This window comes from Pogoniulus pusillus, chromosome 24 (genome assembly GCF_015220805.1).
Source record: "Pogoniulus pusillus isolate bPogPus1 chromosome 24, bPogPus1.pri, whole genome shotgun sequence".
NCBI lineage: Eukaryota > Metazoa > Chordata > Aves > Piciformes > Lybiidae > Pogoniulus > Pogoniulus pusillus.
Genome location: NC_087287.1, coordinates 5,497,110 through 5,518,353, shown reverse-complemented (window position 1 = coordinate 5,518,353; position 21,244 = coordinate 5,497,110). Strand labels below are relative to the sequence as shown.

Sequence of the window (21,244 nt, the reverse complement as noted above, 5' to 3'; positions counted from 1 at the left end):
GATGTCTACTATTGCTCACGTTTACTGGCTCCATGTGTGGCTGCCTGGGCAGCCTTTGCTGTCTTGAATCAGAGGGAGGTAACAAAGGGGTTTTATTTGCATGCATGGCTGTAACAGCAGGAGGGGACTTAGCAGGCAAAGTAAGTTTCTGCCTATTTAAACCATTTTAATGGTGTGAATAATTGTTAGTGATGAGTTGTAACAATGCAAACGTTTGCTGGTTCCTTCTAAACAAATTACAGCTGCTGTATTAGGCATTAACTCGTATATACTGATTAAAAATAGGAACTATAATGAATGCTGAAAGAAATCTGAGACTCAAGAAGGAAGATGATTTGGGATACTCAGGGTGACTCGGAGGTAAGGCAATCGTTAATTGTGTGGCTTGCTTCCAAGTGCCTTGGAAAAAAAAACATTTCTAGAGGGAACCTTTGCACACAAACTGTGAGCCTAGAGCCCTCTGGTGTCAGCCTTACTGTGATCTGCGTTCATCACCTACAGGAGTGCTTTCTGGGCTGCTCAATTTAAGAAAGACGTTGAGGTGCTGAAACGTGCTCAGAGAAGGGCAGCAAGGCTGAGGAGGAGGCTGGAGCACAGCCCTGTGAGGAGAGGCTGGGGGTGTGCAGCCTGCAGAAGACGATGCTCAGGGCAGACCTCATTGTTCTCTGCCAGAGCAGGATCACCTACAGCAGATCACACAGGAACACCTCCAGGCAGGTTTTGAATATTTCCAGAGAGGGAGATTCTACAACCCTTCTGGGCAGCCTGTTCCAGTGTTCTGTCACCCTCATAGAGAAGAAATTCCTCCTCATGTTTCTGTGGAACTTCCTATGCCTCATATTCTACCATTGCCCCTTGTGCTGGCATTGGACATCCCCCAGCAGAGCCTGGCTCCAGCCTCCTGGCACTCACCTTTACATCTTTATAACCATTACTGAGATCACCTCTAGGTCTCCTCCTCTCCAAGCCCCAGCTCCCTCAAGCTCTCCTCATAACAGAGATGTTCCATTCCCATTATCATCTTTTTGGGTCTGGGCTTCCTATGTGGCTCTGAACTTCCTATGCCTCAGATTCTACCATTGCCTCTTGTGCTGTCATTGGGCATCACCAAGCAGAGCCTGGCTCCAGCCTCTTGATGGCTTTGAACTCTTTTGGGTGCCTTTTACTTGGAGCAGTATCAAAGCTCTGAAGGAATTAGGTACCTGACCTAACTCCAGACTGACCAGGAGCTGTTGAGAAACAACTGTAGTAGAAGGGGAAGCAAAAACATTTTTACAGGGCTAACAACTCTACATGGGAGGGATTAATTGAAAAGCCAAAGGAGACATGCTGTAAAATGCTTCAAATTTATTAATCATCATTAGGTGGTGTTTGTTTGTTGGTTTGTTTGTTGTTTTTTTCCATAAGGAACAAAAAAATAAAACAATATTCCAAACCAAAATAGAAGGAGGAGCTATACCACACCCAGCTAACATGACTAAGAAGTGGGCTGACATTAATTCTGAAGGAAATGACCCAAGAAATTGATTTTTCCAAAGGAGAACAAAATAAATAGCAACAGTTCAACTTTTAAAAGCTTCCTAGGAAAAGAATTTACATATATTATTATTATTATTACTAAGTTTTGTTTACAAAAATCCTTCATATGCCTTATTGGCAAAAATATATATATATATATACTTCTTCTGTAAACAGTTAACCACAAACAACCAAAAGAAATCCATATTTTCATACAGTTACTACGTTGTTGGTGTTATGTAAACAAAGAGTAGTGCACAGCAGCTTCTCGTGATAAGATTTATTCTCTCTCTTTTTTTTGTTTTTCTCATGAGAAAGGGAAAAATGAAGCCATCAAAAATCATTTCAGACATAGAAGTTTACAGGTGTAAGAGGTATGGCTTTCTGCAGGCTAAGATTTTTCCTTCATGCAAAGAGCGAAAGAACCAGCGAGGTACAGCAGATCGATAAGGAGAACTGAAATGGTGTAGACAGACATAATTGAGTTGGTATGCAGAAGATGTCATTTGGGCACCAAAAATTTGAGCTGCTTTGACACTTAAATTTTTTTTTCTTTCTTTTTTTTTTTTTTAAAATTTAAAGTTTTATGTTCAACTCTTCCTTGGAGACTTCTCTCTAGCGCTGATTTCAGCCTTTCACTTGCTGCTGAGGGATCTGCTTTGTTTGCTGCTGGCTGGTGCCTTGGGGAATGCATTCAGCAGTCACACAGCTGCATTTCTCCACGTAGGTGTAGGAGTAATCAAGGAAGGTTCCATCACTGCATGTCAGAGTCACCTTTCTTTGTCTGGTCTTGATCTCTTGACAACAGGAGCATTTATGTTCCATCGTGTTGGCCACTAGAGAATACCTGGTTGCAAAACCAACAAAACAGAGGGGTTCAGAAGTGACACCAGAAGTAGCACTGCCCCTCCTCCCCCCTCCAACCACATTACTAAATACAAATAGAAGTCACATGTTCTTAGTGTCCTGGTGAATTATAGAATGGTTTAGGTTGAAAGGACCTCAAAGATCACCTAGTTCCAGCCTCCTGCCATAGGCAGGGACACCTCCCACTAGAACAGGTCAAGAGAGAGAATGCTCAAGAGAGAGTTCTCAAGAGAGAACTCAAGGCCTCATCTAACTCAGCCTTGAAGTAAGCTGCTCCACATTGTAAAAATGGATGGGTCTAGCTGTTTATTAAGACACAGAAAAGGTAAGTTACTTTATCCAGATGACAAATTAAGCCAGATCAAAATGAGACAAGGGGGGCGGGGGAAACAACAACTTCACTTTTACATGGGGAAAAAAACCCAAGAATTTGAGTCTATTCACCATGACACTGAACAGGCTGTTAAAAGGTTATGAGTCTTGAGGGAATTAAGCTAGGACAATGGAAGCAGCTGATGGCTGGGTTATGTTGGACCTGTTAGAAAATCATTTGCAATTTGCTTTGTGTAAAGTAGAGAGGATGAGACCACAGGTTGGGCAGTGCAGTATTAGAAAGGCATTGATGTTCTGGGGTGGGTACAGAGAAGTGCAAGAAAGCTGATGGGGGGGTTCAGAGAGCAGGATTTAGGAGAGGCTGAGGGAGCTGGGATTGTTTAGCCTGAAGAGGAGGAGGCTGAGAGGAGACCTTATTGCTCTCAAATGCTACTTGAAAGGAGTTTGTAGTGAGGCTAGTGTTGGTCTCTTCTCCCAAGTTGCTAACGAGGACAAGAGGTAGTGGTCTCAAGCTGTGCCAAGGGAGGTTTAGATTGGATATTAAGAAGACTTTCTTTACTGCAAGAGTGGTCAGGCATTGGAACAGGGAGGTGGCAGAGTCACCACTCCTGAAGGCATTCAAAGAACAAGTAGATGTTACACTTAAGGACACTGTTTAGAAGTCACAGAGGTGTTGGGAAGAATGTTGGACTAAACGATCTTGGAGGTCTTTTCCTACCTTAATGGTTCTATGGTTGTTGTGCCACTTACCGTGCGTAAGCATCGCAGCTGCCTTCACAGTAGGTGATCTCAACAGGTGCAGGAGACACACATCCACGGTACCTAATGACATCAGTGCTGTTGCGCTTCATACAACCTGAGGGTGACACAGGGAAAGCAGCTTAAAATGCTTGTGCATAAAAATGGGTCTCTGTGTGTCACAGACTGTAGTAGAAAACTGAGGTGGACGGAGCTTAAATGGGAAATTAGGTCACAGAGCATTTCCCTTGTCATTTGCTAAGGGCAAGTGATGCTTTTTGCTGCTTGTGTTCATCCAGAATGAGAAGTTCCCTCTTGCTTATGCAATCTCGGTGCAGGATGCAGAAATAAAGAGCATCACTGTGGTAACTGCTCAGTGCTCATCCAGCTCCCAGCACTGCCTTCACTTTCTTCCTTAAAGAGAATGTATCTAAGGAAATTGTGGAATAGTCATAGTTCTCTCCCTCCCACAAAAAGGCCAACACTTGATAGTAGAAGATGGGAATGTTGACCATAATCATGTTTTCTGAGGCCTTGAAGTGCCTGCTGGAAATGTTTTGTTCCTTTCTTGTTTTCCACCTGCTTCCTTCCCCACCTCAGCATGAGGTGATGGTCCCAAACTTGGTCTGTTCACCTCTTCTATCTGTGCATTTTCCATGTCAGAGAGACCAATACACCTAATAAGGCAACATATTATCACATACTCTTAACAAAATTATCATTACTTACTCCTCAGATTTGATTGGCACACTTGGCAGCAGCCATCTTCAGAAAGCCTGATGTCATCCTTGAGTGGAGAAAACAGAAAAAGATAACTCAGGTTTTATGTCTGCACATGAAAGCAGAGACTTTCCCTGCTTCTTCAATTTCCTCTGGCACCAGGGAGTTTGCTGCATTGACATGGAATCTAATTTCATGCAGGACTAAATATTAAGGGCACATAACTACTTCAGAGAAGCCCCCTGAGAAGGAGGTGGTCGAGGCCCCACCCTTGGAGGTGTTTAAGGCCAGGCTGGATAAGGCTCTGGCCAGCCTGATCTATTGTGAGGTGTCCCTACCCATGACAGGGGGTTGGAACTAGATGATCCTTGTGGTCCCTTCCAACCCTGACTCATTCTATGATGTGTGGGGATGGTTCTAATCTGCCCTGAGCTGTATTAAGTTTTGTTGTGAAGTGATTTGAGCTTATTTTACTTTATCTTTTCTCTCAGTAAATGACTTCATAAAAGAGGAATTTATAATCATAGTTTAGAAATAAAAAATAAGTTATTTTTCTTGCTCCTAGGTCATCTGACACATATAGGAATCTAAAACATTCTGCTGGACCCTTTTTTCTAGTGCCCAGTCCTCAAAGAGGATCAAAATATCACCCATTTGTGTTCTGATTTGCTTTTCTGAGTGAAAATTGATGTGGACCAGATTCAGAGGGGATAAAATGGGAGCTACATCTGATATGATGCTTCTGCTAGGTATTTTCCTTGGATGTCATAATCCCTCTAGCACTGGTGTTAGCCACTGCAGCATTCTCAACCAGGAGACCTGGTTCAAGAGCACTTACTGCATCACACTCATCAGCGTTAAAGGGAGGACAGGTCTTCTGCAAGATGACTTTAATGTACTGGTCTTCATATTTTTCACATGTGTAAGTTGTACAGTTATTACCAGGGGCATTCCAGAATTCTCCAACCTGAAAGTAGTTAAAATTAAAGTGTATAAACATTCTCTTGCCTAAAAATGAAGGAAAAAACCCCAAGCCCCAGCACCTGTTCATTGCTGCCTTCTGCAGTTTGGTTATTCCAAACCATTCCCTTGAATTTCAGCTGACTGATTAGCCTGCTGCTCTAAGTCTTCTTCCTCAACCATGTGAAGGAGCTGTGTTTTTGTTTTTGCGATGGGGCCACATTTTCTGTGTGAACAGGATAAGATGTGGACTCATTTGGAAAGATGAATCTGTGTTTTGATGGGTTTGCCATCAGAATTTATGGTATGTCCATTTGGCTAGATGGCAGGATTTCTACTGGCTTCACTGACTCATCATTTCCTAACGTTCTCAGATAACTTGAGCTCAGCTCTTTGGAGCAGGAAACTGCTTCCACAGATAAAATTATCCTTTGAGCCAAATGGGTGCTGTATTTTAAGGGCTAAAGGCAAATAAAGGCCCTTTGCTTTCTCTTATATATTTTCCTATGTGGGTTTCTGGAAGCCATTGTTCAGTATCACAAATGCTTCTAGAGATCTCTCTTAGAACAGGAGTTTCATAGCTGGAAGTACTGTCCAAGCTGTGTCAAACAGTCCATTCCCTGCCTGAACAAGGAGAGAAACGAGTGCAAAGATGAGCAGAGTCCACCAAAGATGAAGAAAAGCAGGGATAGTTACATGGAGCACGTGTGTGTTGTTGCCTCCCATGGTGATGATACAGGCTGCTGCCTTACATGTGCCGCAGCACTGTCCAGGTTCCTTTGTATACTTATAGCCCTGTTGTGAAAGAAACAGAGAAGAAATGGCATTGAGACAAGGACACTGACCTTATGGTGGACATGGCCACCGATCTAATGGTAGATATTTGAGCTGAGTAGGGTAGGAAGGGCTGACAGCAAAATCACCCTCACCTCTGGGCAGTATGTGTCACATACAACAGGCTTGCACTTGACGGTGGGACGGTGACGGTTGGAGTAAGAAGATTCAGTGCAGACACATTCTTCACAGGGGCCTGCTGGAACAACAGCTCCAGGCTAGGGGAAGTCAGAAAACACCTCATTATTCATCAGTAAAAGCAAGTTACTCTGTGTGTGTACATCACAGCCAAGACAAAGCTGAACTCTGTGTGAGCTAAATGGTCCCTAAATGCAATGTTGTTTGGTTTATCTAAGCAGGGTTTCTGTTATTGGTGATATGGATTCTGGAATCAAACTCTGCCTATGCAGAGAGGAGAGCTGAAGATGTTTTGCTTATAAGGAGGGTCTTGATCTGTTGATCATCAGAATCAGTAATCACAGAATAATAGAACATTAGGGGTTGGAAAGGACCTTGAAAGATCATCCAGTCCAACCTCCCTGCCAGGGCAGGATCACCTAATGCAAGAATGTATCCAGACAGGGCTTTAAAGTCTCCAGAGAAGGAGACTCCACAGTCTCTCTGGGCATCCTGTTCCAGTGTTTTGTCACTCCCACAGTGACAAAGCTTTTCCTTGTGTTCACATGGAACCTTCTGTGCCCCAGCTTGCAGCTATTGCACCTTGTCCTATCATGTGGCACCTCTGAGAGGAGCCTGTTTTATCTCTGGCCTTTCTGCAAAATATGGTCCATGACAGGAGTCTCAAAAGCACTGCACTGTGGGCTGACTGAAGGTGTATTTTAATAGTAAGTTACTCAGTCTACTTACCGAGTAGTAGGTTTCATTGACTACACAGCCATGTCCTGTGAAGAAAGAAGAAAGGTGGTGTCAGAGCTATTAGGAGCATGTGACATAACCACATGGCCTCATGTAATAACAGAGATAAAACTTGCACCTTTTTCTTCTAAAAGTTCTGTGCTCTTACACTTGAGAAGATGCAGCTGTGAGTAACACCTGATGAAGGTGCACAGTACTTACTGCACTCAAAGGCAGGACAGCATTTCCCAGGCTGCATTATCGTGACTACCTCCTGTCCATCTAAGCACTGCGGGGTGGTCGCGGGGCAGAGGCTGGTGTTGCAATCTGTTGAATGTGAGAGAATACAGAAAGTTAACACCAAAGTAATCTTGCTTTTCACAAACTGCACGAGGTGTAGCTCTCACTTGATCCTCTCCAGGTCTGGGCCCCATCACATTTCGTTTCAGAAAAGCAAACCAGATAGTTTTCCTGTGGGGCACATGTGGTGGGGTTTACACTAATTGGTTTAATGACTAAGTCAGGATATTTCCATAGCTGTTTTCCAACTGAGTTGGCTTTGCAGAACAAAGCATCAGCTGAGAAGTACAGAGTGGTGATGGCTGGGAAGAGAGGCTTCAGAGACGTTTGTGCCAATTGGGAAATCTGGCAGCTCTCACAGGTTCAGGAAATTTCTTGAGTGATTTTTGAGTGTTCAAAACTTTTTAAAATGAAGATATTTTTGGTTTTATGATGCTTGTCTTTGAAACAGAAGATGCTTTGAATAGCTTTAAATTATTTTTTGATTCCAGGTGGTGTCAGCATTAAAGGTTTTCAGTGTTAAATTAGAGATTAACTTTGCTTTGTCTAGCTAAAATTGTTTCATCTTAAAATCTGTTCTTTTCTGGCATTTAATAGTGCCCTGCAAAAAGACGCTAAGAAGTTGGAGGAAAGGATGATTAAGTCAATGCAAATTGTTTAAACTAAATGGGAGATGATCGCTGTAGTTTCCACAAATGAGTGTAGTCTTGTAAAGGGTTAGCCTTCCTGGGGAGTGGTCTTGACCCTGACCCCAGGTGGTCCTGACCCCTCCCTGGGGGTGAGTCTGAACACTATTAGGTGTGGTGGTTAGCCCACTCCCAAGTCCTGTCTGAGATGCCTGTAAGGGCAGAGGAACTTCCTGTTTCCCTCTCCCTCTCCCTCCTTGCCAGCATCACCATCCTGTTTCCTGGTACTCTTTATCTTACCACAGACCTCATCTTGAATACTACATTCAGTTTTGGGCTCCCTGGTTTAGGAGGGACAGGGATTTGCTGGAGAGGGTCCAGCGGAGGGCCGAGAAGACAATTAGGGGACAGGAGGGCATGGCTTATGAGGAGAGGCTGAGGGACCTGGGGCTTTTTGGTCTGAAGAAAAGAAGACTTAGAGGGGATTTGATAGATCCCTCTATCTACCTGAGGGCTGGCCAGGAAGCAGAGGAACAGGCTCTGCTCACTCCCTGGCATAGAACAAGGAGCAATGGGTGTAAGTTGCAGCAGAAGAGGTTCCACCTCACCACAAGGGGGAACTTCTTTACTTTAAGGGTCCTAGAGCACTGGAACAGGCTGCCCAGAGAGGTCGTGGAGTCTCCTTCTCTGGAGACTTTCAAGGTCTGTCTGGATGTGTTCCTCTGTGATCTGTGTTAGATAGGATTGTCCTGCTCCAGCAGGGGGGTTGGACTCAATGATCTCTTTGGGTCTCTTCAAACCCCTAACATCCTGTGATCCTATGGCCATAACCCACGAGGTGGACAAACCCATTGCCATCAAATCTGGTTGTATTCATATATTTTGTACCTTATTTTCCCTTCCTTGTACCTTTTTTAACTTCCCTACCTCAAATACCTTTTATTTATTGATAAAATTTTCTTCTTTTAATTTCAAAATCAAAGTGTGATTATTTATTTGGCTGTGCTTTACCTTTTCCTCTCTACATCCTATTCTTTTTCTTTGGGAAAGAAGGGGGAAGAGGGAAAGGCATCCCATAAATTGTTATTGGTTCTATTAACTATATTTGAGTCTCTGAGATATTTAAATTAGAACCTAGGCAAGTCTGTTCCCCATGAGAAAGAACTGAGACAGTACTTACAACACTCGGTCCTGGTGCAGCATGGCTCTTCTGCTATCTGTACCTCAACAGGCATGTAGCCTGGTTCATCACAAAACACTTGCTGTGTTGGGTAACATTTGTGTTTCCTACAGTGGACTTTAAGGGTGTATTTATCACAGACACATTCCTGGCAGTCTTCTGTCCATTTTTCTCCTGGCTATATTAATAACAAATAAAGAAAAGAATTAAAAACATATCTACAGTTTTATCCAAGCAAAAATCATTCTATGTGTTTCTGGTTAGCTTGTTCAGACCAGATCACATGCCTGATTACATCAATTTTCTCGTATTTCTACTATTTTTACATTTCATAACAAGCCCTCGAACTGATTGCATATTAGGAACAAGTTCTTTACCATTTGGGTAGTGAAACACTGAAACAAGTTGTCCAGGGAGGTAATTGAGGCCCTATCCCTGGAGATACTCAAGATGATGTTAAACAGGGCTCTGGGCAACCTCATCTAGTGGAGGATATATCTTCTTAGTGCAGATGATGTTGGACTGGATGACCTTTGAAGGTTCCTTCCAACCCAAACCATTCTATGATCCTGTGAAGCTAACTAGGGAAGGTGTTGGAGGCCACTGAAGGTTCTGAGTGCATTCATGTAGCTGTTGCTATTTATTCATTTGGTATGAGCGATGCAAGAGGTCTAAAGGAGAATGGATTGATCTTTGCATGCATTTTTGAATAAGACACTATGCTATAAAATAGTGATTTGCATGTTAAGTTTCAAGGGTTGAAGGTTGTTAGGAGTTGGAAGTGACCTCTGGAGATCCTGGAATCCAATTATAGAATCATAGAATCAACCAGGTTGGAAGTGACCTCCAAGCTCATCCGGTCCAACCTAACACCCAGCCCTAGCCAATCAACTAGACTAAGTGCCTTTTCCAGTCTTTTTTGAACATCTCCAGGGACTATGGTTTGTTGATAGGTGAGGAACTATGAATGCAGACTATCAGCAACAGGTAAACTTTGTTATCCATCTGTCTCTTCATCTCCAGTAGAGGCAAATTTCAAAGAATCACAGAATCATTCAGATTGGAAAAGACCCCTGGGATCACCAAGTCCAACCATTGACCCTACTTTATGAAATTCACCCCTAAACTATACCCCCCAAGTGGCTCAATTTGTGGATGTTAGGAGGAAGTTCTTCACAGAGAGAATGATTTGCCACTGGAATGGGCTGCCCAGGGAGGTGCTGGAGTCACCATCCCTGGAGGTGTTCAATAAAAGCCTGGCTGAGGCACTGAGTGCCATGGTCTAGATGACTAGATAGGGCTGGGTGCTAGGTTGGACTGGCTGATCTTGGAGATCTCTTCCAACCTGGTTGATTCTATGATTCTGTGAAACAGAAGTAGCATATATGCCAAAGTTCCACTACTACCACCATCTGTCTTTTTATTTTCTCTTTTCTTCTCTCTTTCTCTTTTTTTTCCCCTGTCTCTTTTATTTCAGTAAGTTTGGTGATGGTTAATGGAAGAATATCCCATCACTTACTGTCAAATTCCTTAGGGAACAGTGGAGATTTCTGTTCTAGCAGTTGTAATTATTTTTGAGACTAAAAGGACTAAGGAATGAGTATTTAAAAAAATCCAGTACAATAACAACTAAAAAAATCAAACCCAACCCCCCCCAAACAAATGAAAAACAAAACAAAATAACCCCCCAAATTCTCCTCCAAACTAAGCAAAACTTTGTCTTGCTTCAGTTGTCTGTGCTTAGTAAACAACATTCATTGTGATACTCACCGATCTGGATGCTCCATTTGGTCCTCTGCAGACTGGAAAGGGAAAAAACACAAATTAAGATGTACCCCACTGGAAACTGAGATAGAGAAGTAAATTTGTACAGTCTCAAACACAAATATTGTGGAGATAAAACTAGCAATAAAACAGATGTGCAGACTTTTGAAATGAAATGCAGATTTCTAGCATTTGGGTAGCTCTGGTATGAGGAAGGGAGATGGAGAAAGGGTACTACTGATTGCTGTTTAATTAGGAGAATGAAGGGGCTGGAGTTTGGCCAAGATCTGGCCTTGTAGAAGCCTTCTGCCTATCAAGCCTGAGCTTTATTTCCCCAAACTAGCTAAAGATTACTTACAGCATTCAGAGACACAGATGAGGTTGTTTTCACTCAGGAGTGTCTTTCCTTCAGGACAGAAGCAGCCTTCAGTTACTCCATAGCCAGGAAGCTCAACAGGGCTAGAGTGGGAGGAAGATAGGTGTTTGAGTATGGTTTTGCAGTGAAGCATGAGAGAATGGCTTATGTAAAAGGTTGCCATGCCAGACAGAAGGGAGACAAAACAATTTACATCTTCTGAAGTGCAACTGGAAGTGCATTTTCGTAGAGCTGATTGGTGTTTGTAGGTCTTAAGCAAATTATCCAAATTAAATCTGTGAGTAGATTTAGATTGGACATTAAGAAACGTTTTTGCACAGAAAGAGTAGTCAGACACTGGAATGAGCTGCCCAGGGAGAGAGTGGGGTCACCAACCCTGGATGTGTTTAGAAATCGTTTGGATGTAGTGCTTGAGAATATGGTTTAAGGGTGAACTTTGTGCAGTAATGATAATGGATAATGGTTGGGCTTGGTGATCCCGAGGGGCTTTTCCAGCCTGAGTGCTTCTGTGATGTTTCAAGACATTTCAGTATTAAGTAACTCCAAGTTCTAAGGAAAGTAGATACATAACAATAGACAGAAAGAAAAATACAGAGTTGTTCTGGAGTAGGTGGTTCCTTTGCCTTTCCATACCTTTGGTCACAGGTAGCAGGATTAATGGACCCACAGGGCCTGTAAACCATGTGTGGTGGACAATTGTATGCTGTTTGGAGAAAGAATAAAAAAGATCAGAAATGGGCAGCAGGAGTGTCTGCAACTTTGTCTTTTGACTAAGGATGTTGCTGTAACAAAATCCTTAACTCTCAATTACTGAATTAACCACTGGTTACTACCACTTCTCACATACAGTTTTGGATGCTTCCAGAGGAGGGCGACAAAGCTGGTGAGGGGCCTGGAGCACAAACCCTGTGGCGTGAGGCTGAGGGAGCTGGGGGTGTGCAGCCTGCAGAAGAGGAGGCTCAGGGCAGAGCTCATTGCTGTCTACAACTACCTGAAGGGAGGCTGTAGCCAGGTGGGGTTGAGCTCTTCTGCCAGGCAAGCAGCAACAGAACAAGGGGACACAGTCCTAAGTTGTGCCAGGGTAGGCATGGGCTGGATGTTAGGAGGAAGTTGTTGTCAGAGAGAGTGATTGGCATTGGAATGGGCTGCCCAGGGAGGTGGTGGAGTCACCATCTCTGGAGGTGTTCAAGCAAAGCCTGGCTGGGGCACTTAGTGCCATGGTGCAATTGATTGGCCAGGGCTGGGTGCTAGGTTGGGCTGGATGATCTTGGAGGTCTCTTCCAACCTGCTTGATTCTATGATTCTGTGAATACTTACGACAGGTGTGGTTGGTTTTGCCTCTCCAATCAATGCAGACACCTCTAGCAGCACACTCTGTAGCATATATCTCCAAGCTGGAACACTGCATGGATTCATCACCTATGCGACATCCATCAAAAACACAGCCCTTGAAAAATGGTTCTGGTGGTATCACGGCATGGCATGCTGCAAAGATCCTGCAGACAGAGGAGAAGATGAATTCCTTTTATGTTAAGCAATCATTGTAGTAGGTCTCTTCCTGCCAGACTGTGCTTCCCAGTTAATGACACATGACTCCCTGTCAGGAAGGGATGGATTGAGAAATAAAACCCTAGGAGTGACTGAAAAATTCTGGGAGATAGATGCGAGAAAGGAGCAGTTAAGAAATGGGAAGTTCTGTTTTTATTTTGCTGATGAGGCTGATGGTGAAGATCTTTCTGCTTCTGTACACAACTTTTCATCAGTCTGACAGCACATGGACTAGGCAGACTGAGGAAAAGTGACAATATAAGTAGCCAAGAGAGAAAAATGACACGAAAAGTAGCTCATCACTTACTGGATACTAGGGCAAGAGGGCCTTTAAAAGTGACCTAGCTGAAAGAAAAGCTTTTGTCAGTGCTCACACAAGGATAGGAACTACTGCAGGAAACAAACAAGGGGTTTGTGCTTTTTGGTGCTCCTTGTTTTACATAGAATGTGCAAAGAATGAAGGATACTTTTATGGCTGAGATGTTTCTGTCAGCTGTGTTAATGTGCTTGGTTCTTTATAGTAATGAAGACTCACTTCAAATTTAGAGTTCACGCTTAACAGTGTGAGGGTGAGCATACCTTGCAAGGGAGGGAGGAAGATCATAGAAGACCTTAAGTTGGAAGGAACTTCAGAAATCATCTCTCCCAACCTCCAGGATAACATTAAGTCTGTGTGCTTTCAACCCAGGGAGTTTGGATTTTAGTGCTTGCTGTATTTCTGATTTTCTGACTTCATCTCTTATTGCTCAGTTATCTTTGGCACTCAGGTCATTAAAGAAGAGCAGTTTCTTTGGCAAAGGCCTTTTACTATATAAATCTTGCCCTTAAGCTGCTATTTTCAGCTATTATTACATGCTAGGGCATGCAATAATTAGAGTTCCTACTCTTTTTGTGTCCAGCACAGAGCCAAAAAGATGATGAAGGGAATGGAACATCTCCCTTACAAGGAGAGCCTGAGGGAACTGGAGCTCTGCAGCTTGAGGAGAGGAGACGGAGAGGTGACCTCATCAATGTTTATAAATATGTAAAGTATGAGTGCCAAGAAGCTGGAGCCAGGCTCTGCTCAGTGATACCCAATGACAGGGCAGGGGGCAATGGGTGGAAGCTGAGGAATAGGAATTTTCATTTAAACATGAGGAGGGTGCCAGAATCCTGGAACAGGCTGCCCAGGGAGGTTGTGGAGTTTCCATCTCTGGAGATATTCAGAACCTGCCTGAACATGTTCCTGTGTGATCTGGTCAAGGTGATCCTGCTCTGGCAAGGGGGTTGGACTGGATGAGCTTTTGAGGTCTTTTCCAGCCCCTGACATTTGGTGATTCTTGTAAGATACTGAGACAGTTTTGTCTAGAAAGGGTGAATGGATTCAGTTTTTTCCTTACTCGCTCCAGATGAGCTTGCAGAGAGGAGGCGTTTCGCAGTGAGGCCTTGGTGGAGGCGTGGTTATAATTGGTGGCACTGGTATTCCGTGGCACGTCTTGTTGTCATCAACGATCCAGTGGTGAGCCATTTGAGGACAGGAAGAAATGATCTTACCATTTGGCAAGCGGCATTCATCTGATTTATCATTTGTACACGTTCCTGGAAGAGACAAGGTGTGGACATGTTGTAAGCTGCTCCAGAGATGCACATCATCGTGCTCATGAAATGTAGTAGGTGCTTTCCTTCGGAGGCAGTTACATGAACTGAAAGGGCATTGTGAGAGGCTGCTGCTAGCCTCTTCTCACAGGTAATTACAGACAGAACGAGGGGGAATGGCCTCAAGCTGAGACTCAGTAGGTTTAGATTGGACATTAGAAAAAAAGTTTCTCATGCTGAGAGTGGTCGGGCCCTGGAATGAGCTGCCCAGGGAGTGGGTGGAGTCACTGACCCTGGATGTATCTAAATGTTGTTTGGATGTGCTGCTTAGGGATATGGTTTAAGTTGAATCTTGTAGAGTAGGGTTATAGGTTGGACTTAGTGATCCTGAGGGACTCTTCCAACCTAAATGTTTCTGTGATTCTGTGAACTTTAAATTAGCTTAGGGGAAAACCAAACTTCAAACTCCAGCTGCAATCTAAAAAAAGAAAATACACCCTGAAATATTGAGCTCTTGCTCCTACAGAAGCTGAAGAGCAGAGCTGTTCTCATTGCTATTTATGTGTTTCTGTCGACTGGGAAACTGCATAGCCAAAGTGGGTGAGAATAACCACAAAAGGATGGGGAAGGAGTCCCACCTCTGTTGATGCATCTCTCTTACCGCACTGTCCTTCGGTGTTGTTGCCAAATTTGCTGTATGGGAGTTTCACAGAGAAAATCAAGCCACTGAAGGTGATGGTCGCACCAATCTCTTCGATTTCCACAATCATGTTGATGCCAAGTGTGGAGAAAGCGATGCCATCCTTCCTGAAGCCTGGTTTGACAACCTTGTTGTTGAAGTACATCTGAAAGCAGGGTTCAGAAAACACAACTTAGAATCATAGAATAGAATGGTCTAGGTTGGAAGGGACCTCAAGGATCATCCAGCTCTGACTCCCTGCCATAGGCAGGGTCACCCCCCACTAGAGCAGGTTGCTCAAGGCCTCATCCAACCTGGCCTTCAACACCTCCAGGGAGGTTGTGGAGCACAGAATCACAAAACATGAGAAAAGATCACATTCTGTGATTCTGTGCTCCACAACCTCCCTGGGCAACCTGTGTCAGTGTCTCACCACTCTCACTGGAAAGAACTTCCTTCTAACATCTAGTCTAAATCTCTCTTCTGCCAGTTTAAACCCATTATTCCTCATCCTGTCATTATGAGACCTTGTCAATAGTCCCTCCCCAGCCTTCCTGTAGGCCCCCTTCAGATACTGGAAGGCCACTATAAGGTCTTCTTGAATCCTGCTCTTCTCCAGGCTGCACAGCCCCAGCTCTCGTAGCCTGTCCTCATAGCAAAGCTGCTGCAGCCTTCTGAGTATCTTCGTGGCCCTCCTCTGGACTTGCTCTAACAGTTTCATGTCCCTATTGTGTTGAGGGCTCCAGAAGAAGCACTGTGTCCCAGCTGAGTGCCATGGGCTACCCAGTACCAGATGACAGAAGTGGTATTTCCCCCTCTTTGGGGAGTAAAATGGCAATGCTGCACACTGAGTGGAGGTTTAAAGGGAGATTCTTTTTCCAGGTACATATGTACAGAAGACATTGAGGTAGGATGAATACATTCACAAACTAGGCCAAATCTATTGGACTAAAACCATCTAGAATCCTCCACCCCATCCTGCCTCAGCAGGCCTGAGAGTAGGCCACAACTGCCTTCCCCACCACAGGCCTACAAGGCCTCAGCAGGCCTCCTGATGCACCTCAAGGTTCCCTGCCAGCTAGAAGCCATCTGCCCCACACAGGCCATGAGACAAGTAGAGACCTGTACTCTTCCTTAGGGGAGGAGCAGTGAAGGGAGGAGAAGAGCAATACCAGGAGGGCACTGCTTTAGAAGCTACGATACTGGGAAACAGAATACAATAATGATGTTACAGTATCCTGCCATGACCAGGTCCATCTCTTGGGGGTCTCTGTCTCTATTTGGAGGACTGTGTCTCTGTGGTCTTCCATAAAGGACCATGGCCCAAACCACCACATAGTGTGGTGGCCCTTTAAAGACCTCCAGAGGCCCCCTTCAGATACTGAAAGGCCAAAATAAGGTGTCCTTGAAGCTACTGCCTGATAATGTCACCTATTTCCTGCAGCTATACCTTTCTTCACAGGAAGGAACTGGAAAGAACATTGTATCATGGCTCTATTTGTTTCCTACTGGTACCCTCTATTCTCAACACCTCCATAATATTCTGACTGTGCTTCAAATGTGAATCACTGAGGTCTAGGAACCCAATTTCTTTTTTCCCAAACCAGAGAATGAAGGGAAAAAAAAAGTCTATTTTACCACATTGGTCATCACGCCGTTCACAAGTTCACGTGTCAGCACCACTTTGGCTGATTTGTAGAAAATAATAATGGATTTGGGGCAGGAAAGTCCATCCTTTGCATCACAATAGTAATTGTCGATGTAGACACGGAAGTTGTCGTATTTAGGCACGATCTGTTTCACCAGGACGTAAGTGCAGTTTTCAAGGAAAGTATAGTAGATTCCATCAAAAGTAATGTAATGAGGATCACCCCATCCACTGCACACACCTGGCAGAGAGGAAATAATGGGGAGATTAGGGTCAATTAACATAGAAAAGAGGAAAAATGTAGGAAGAAAATGAGAATGAAGAAGCAAGAATTTAGGCACAGAAGTGACTATACAGCAATTTACAGAGCAGCTCTGAGAAAACATGATGCTTAGTATGAGTTGTGCAAAGTTTTGCTTCCTTCACAAAAGGTTATTCCTTCAAAAACAGTTATTCCTTCATCTACTGGTGCTTACATTGACACTCATAGTGGTAACAGCAGCCGTTTTCATCAGGTACCAGTATGGCTGGGTATTTGTTGGCACAGGTGATTTCCTTTACAGGCGGGCAGTGTGTTGGAATTATTTCCACGTTGTTGTCTCCCTTACAAAGGAGCTCAGTACAGTTGGATAATTTGTGTCGTTGTCCAGGCTGCAAAAGGAATGAAACTTGCTGTCACATGAGACTGCAAGACAAATCTTCCATGGTAGATTAACTTTTCCTGTTTAGTGAAGTAATAGAAGACTTCCTCTATTGTTTCAGTAGGCAGGTTGGTTATTCATGCAATGCAGTGCCTCGGGAAGTGTTTTACTGACACTGCAAGAGTTCTTGCACCTTGCTTTGTCAGTATGAAAAGAAATTCAGAGCACAAACAAATGTTATGTTAGATCTGTTATCCATATGTAGCAGGCCTCTGTCTGGCAATCTGCACATACAAGGTTTAAAAAGTGGGAACTCTTAATTTCTGCACCTGCCCTGTGAGGAGATGCTGAAAGACTTGGAGCTTTTTTGGTTTGGTGAAGAGATCTAATCAATGTTTATAAACATTTGAGGGTGGGGGGTTAAGAGGGAGGGGACATGCTCTTCTCACTTGTGCCCTGTGCGAGGACAAGGAGTAATGGGTATGAACTACAGCATAGCAAGTTCCACCTCAACTTGAGGAAGACCTTCTTTACTGTAAGGATCATGGACCACTGCAATAGGCTCCTCAGAATGGTTGTGGATTCTTCCAGCCCTGTCTAGATGTGTTCCTGTGTGGCCTGCACTAGATTTTATGGTCCTGCTCTGGCAGGGGTGTTGTACTCAATGACCTCTGGAGGTCCGTTCCAGTCCTTAATATCCAGTGATTTCTAGTATCAAACTAACAATGATGCCATTTAAACAACCAAAAATTAACACAAATTACATACCTGTAGTGGAGGATAAGTAGCAGAAACACAACCATGGAAAATGCTTGGAGAAGTGGTAGTCAGAGTAACTGTTGTTGTTGCAGTAGAAGTTGTGGTTACAGGAGTAGTAGCATTGCATCCCACAAGGTGTCGCTCGATTGTGCAGGTTGGACTACAGATGGCATAAAATCGACACCCATCGCTATCCATTCGGTTGTAAATCAAATCACCTGGAGGCAAAAAAGCAACAGTAAGATAAAAGGAGAAAACACTGGAGAGCACGGTCAAAAGTTGATGAAGCAAATGGAAATATCCAAGGTAAAATGTGACTATAAGAAATTGAGGATAGGCAATAGAGTCGTTAAAAATAGAAACAAATCTGTTCAAGACCAGAAAAGGAAACTGATCAAAGCAGGTAAACTTACCAGGAGAAAAGATAGAATTTCCAACTTTACAGAAACATGGGGTGGACTGAGATGACGTAGTATATGTGGTGGGGGTAGTGGTGCTGTAGGGTATAGGTCCTGGGCAGTTGGGGTTGGCGCTGCAGCAGAGGACGCGGATCTTGTAGTTGAGGCACATCTTAAATTTGCCAGTCTGGTCTTCGTTCTTGCAGACCAGTCCAAAGTTGACGTCGCACTGCACGACCTGCCCGACCTGCGTGATGGGAAGCTCGGGGTAGTCCTCGGCCCGGCAGTCGATTTCCTTTGGATGTAGACAGACTTTCTTGCCGGCGGCCCGGATGTGCTGGTAGGTTTCAAAGTCTCCCTGGTTGGGTCCTGCAGAGGGGAAGTCGACGTCCAACCATTCGCTCCAGCGGCATATTTCGGGCTCGCAGGGGGTAGAGACGTGAGGGGTCGTGGTGGTGGGGATGTAAGGGGTAGGTGAGGGCGTGGGGCGGGTGGTGGTGGTGTAGGTCGGAGATGTGGTCTCTGAGGAGGTGGACTGGGTGGAGGTGGTTACAGAGGTGGAGGTTGGCGCTGCGTGAGTGGTGGTGCTGGTCGGGGTGGTGGTGCTGTAGGGTATAGGTCCTGGGCAGTTGGGGTTGGCGCTGCAGCAGAGGACGCGGATCTTGTAGTTGAGGCACATCTTAAATTTGCCAGTCTGGTCTTCGTTCTTGCAGACCAGTCCAAAGTTGACGTCGCACTGCACGACCTGCCCGACCTGCGTGATGGGAAGCTCGGGGTAGTCCTCGGCCCGGCAGTCGATTTCCTTTGGATGTAGACAGACTTTCTTGCCGGCGGCCCGGATGTGCTGGTAGGTTTCAAAGTCTCCCTGGTTAGGTCCTGCAGAGGGGAAGTCGACGTCCAACCATTCGCTCCAGCGGCATATTTCGGGCTCGCAGGGGGTAGAGACGTGGGGGGTCGTGGTGGTGGGGACGTAAGGGGTTGGTGAGGGCGTGGGGCGGGTGGTGGTGGTGTAGGTCGGGGATGTGGTCTCTGAGGAGGTGGACTGGGTGGAGGTGGTTACAGAGGTGGAGGTTGGCGCTGCGTGAGTGGTGGTGCTGGTCGGGGTGGTGGTGCTGTAGGGTATAGGTCCTGGGCAGTTGGGGTTGGCGCTGCAGCAGAGGACGCGGATCTTGTAGTTGAGGCACATCTTAAATTTGCCAGTCTGGTCTTCGTTCTTGCAGACCAGTCCAAAGTTGACGTCGCACTGCACGACCTGCCCGACCTGCGTGATGGGAAGCTCGGGGTAGTCCTCGGCCCGGCAGTCGATTTCCTTTGGATGTAGACAGACTTTCTTGCCGGCGGCCCGGATGTGCTGGTAGGTTTCAAAGTCTCCCTGGTTGGGTCCTGCAGAGGGGAAGTCGACGTCCAACCATTCGCTCCAGCGGCATATTTCGGGCTCGCAGGGGGTAGAGACGTGGGGGGTCGTGGTGGTGGGGACGTAAGGGGTAGGTGAGGGCGTGGGGCGGGTGGTGGTGGTGTAGGTCGGGGATGTGGTCTCTGAGGAGGTGGACTGGGTGGAGGTGGTTACAGAGGTGGAGGTTGGCGCTGCGTGAGTGGTGGTGCTGGTCGGGGTGGTGGTGCTGTAGGGTATAGGTCCTGGGCAGTTGGGGTTGGCGCTGCAGCAGAGGACGCGGATCTTGTAGTTGAGGCACATCTTAAATTTGCCAGTCTGGTCTTCGTTCTTGCAGACCAGTCCAAAGTTGACGTCGCACTGCACGACCTGCCCGACCTGCGTGATGGGAAGCTCGGGGTAGTCCTCGGCCCGGCAGTCGATTTCCTTTGGATGTGGACAGACTTTCTTGCCGGCGGCCCGGATGTGCTGGTAGGTTTCAAAGTCTCCCTGGTTGGGTCCTGCAGAGGGGAAGTCGACGTCCAACCATTCGCTCCAGCGGCATATTTCGGGCTCGCAGGGGGTAGAGACGTGGGGGGTCGTGGTGGTGGGGACGTAAGGGGTAGGTGAGGGCGTGGGGCGGGTGGTGGTGGTGTAGGTCGGGGATGTGGTCTCTGAGGAGGTGGACTGGGTGGAGGTGGTTACAGAGGTGGAGGTTGGCGCTGCGTGAGTGGTGGTGCTGGTCGGGGTGGTGGTGCTGTAGGGTATAGGTCCTGGGCAGTTGGGGTTGGCGCTGCAGCAGAGGACGCGGATCTTGTAGTTGAGGCACATCTTAAATTTGCCAGTCTGGTCTTCGTTCTTGCAGACCAGTCCAAAGTTGACGTCGCACTGCACGACCTGCCCGACCTGCGTGATGGGAAGCTCGGGGTAGTCCTCGGCCCGGCAGTCGATTTCCTTTGGATGTAGACAGACTTTCTTGCCGGCGGCCCGGATGTGCTGGTAGGTTTCAAAGTCTCCCTGGTTGGGTCCTGCAGAGGGGAAGTCGACGTCCAACCATTCGCTCCAGCGGCATATTTCAGGCTCGCAGGGGGTAGAGACATGGGGGGTCGTGGTGGTGGGGACGTAAGGGGTTGGTGAGGGCGTGGGGCGGGTGGTGGTGGTGTAGGTCGGGGATGTGGTCTCTGAGGAGGTGGACTGGGTGGAGGTGGTTACAGAGGTGGAGGTTGGCGCTGCGTGAGTGGTGGTGCTGGTCGGGGTGGTGGTGCTGTAGGGTATAGGTCCTGGGCAGTTGGGGTTGGCGCTGCAGCAGAGGACGCGGATCTTGTAGTTGAGGCACATCTTAAATTTGCCAGTCTGGTCTTCGTTCTTGCAGACCAGTCCAAAGTTGACGTCGCACTGCACGACCTGCCCGACCTGCGTGATGGGAAGCTCGGGGTAGTCCTCGGCCCGGCAGTCGATTTCCTTTGGATGTAGACAGACTTTCTTGCCGGCGGCCCGGATGTGCTGGTAGGTTTCAAAGTCTCCCTGGTTGGGTCCTGCAGAGGGGAAGTCGACGT

The 21,244-nt window shown here is 46.0% G+C and overlaps 1 protein-coding gene across 1 annotated transcript in view; it reads right to left on the bottom strand.

Moving 5' to 3' along the window:
• Positions 1-6,728: 6,728 nt before the first annotated feature.
• LOC135186350 (mucin-5AC-like) overlaps positions 6,729-21,244 on the bottom strand; it is a 50,961-nt gene continuing 36,445 nt past the window's right edge. The window contains exons 33-46 of the mRNA XM_064163996.1: positions 18,335-21,191; positions 17,931-18,139; positions 16,998-17,172; positions 16,512-16,762; positions 14,856-15,039; positions 13,999-14,197; positions 12,389-12,567; positions 11,705-11,774; positions 11,054-11,154; positions 10,702-10,733; positions 8,932-9,109; positions 7,048-7,152; positions 6,838-6,872; positions 6,729-6,743 (exon numbers count right to left, since the gene is read on the bottom strand). Coding sequence (XP_064020066.1) covers positions 6,729-6,743; positions 6,838-6,872; positions 7,048-7,152; positions 8,932-9,109; positions 10,702-10,733; positions 11,054-11,154; positions 11,705-11,774; positions 12,389-12,567; positions 13,999-14,197; positions 14,856-15,039; positions 16,512-16,762; positions 16,998-17,172; positions 17,931-18,139; positions 18,335-21,191 — 4,590 coding nt within the window. The remainder of the gene's footprint in view (positions 6,744-6,837; positions 6,873-7,047; positions 7,153-8,931; positions 9,110-10,701; positions 10,734-11,053; positions 11,155-11,704; positions 11,775-12,388; positions 12,568-13,998; positions 14,198-14,855; positions 15,040-16,511; positions 16,763-16,997; positions 17,173-17,930; positions 18,140-18,334; positions 21,192-21,244) is intronic.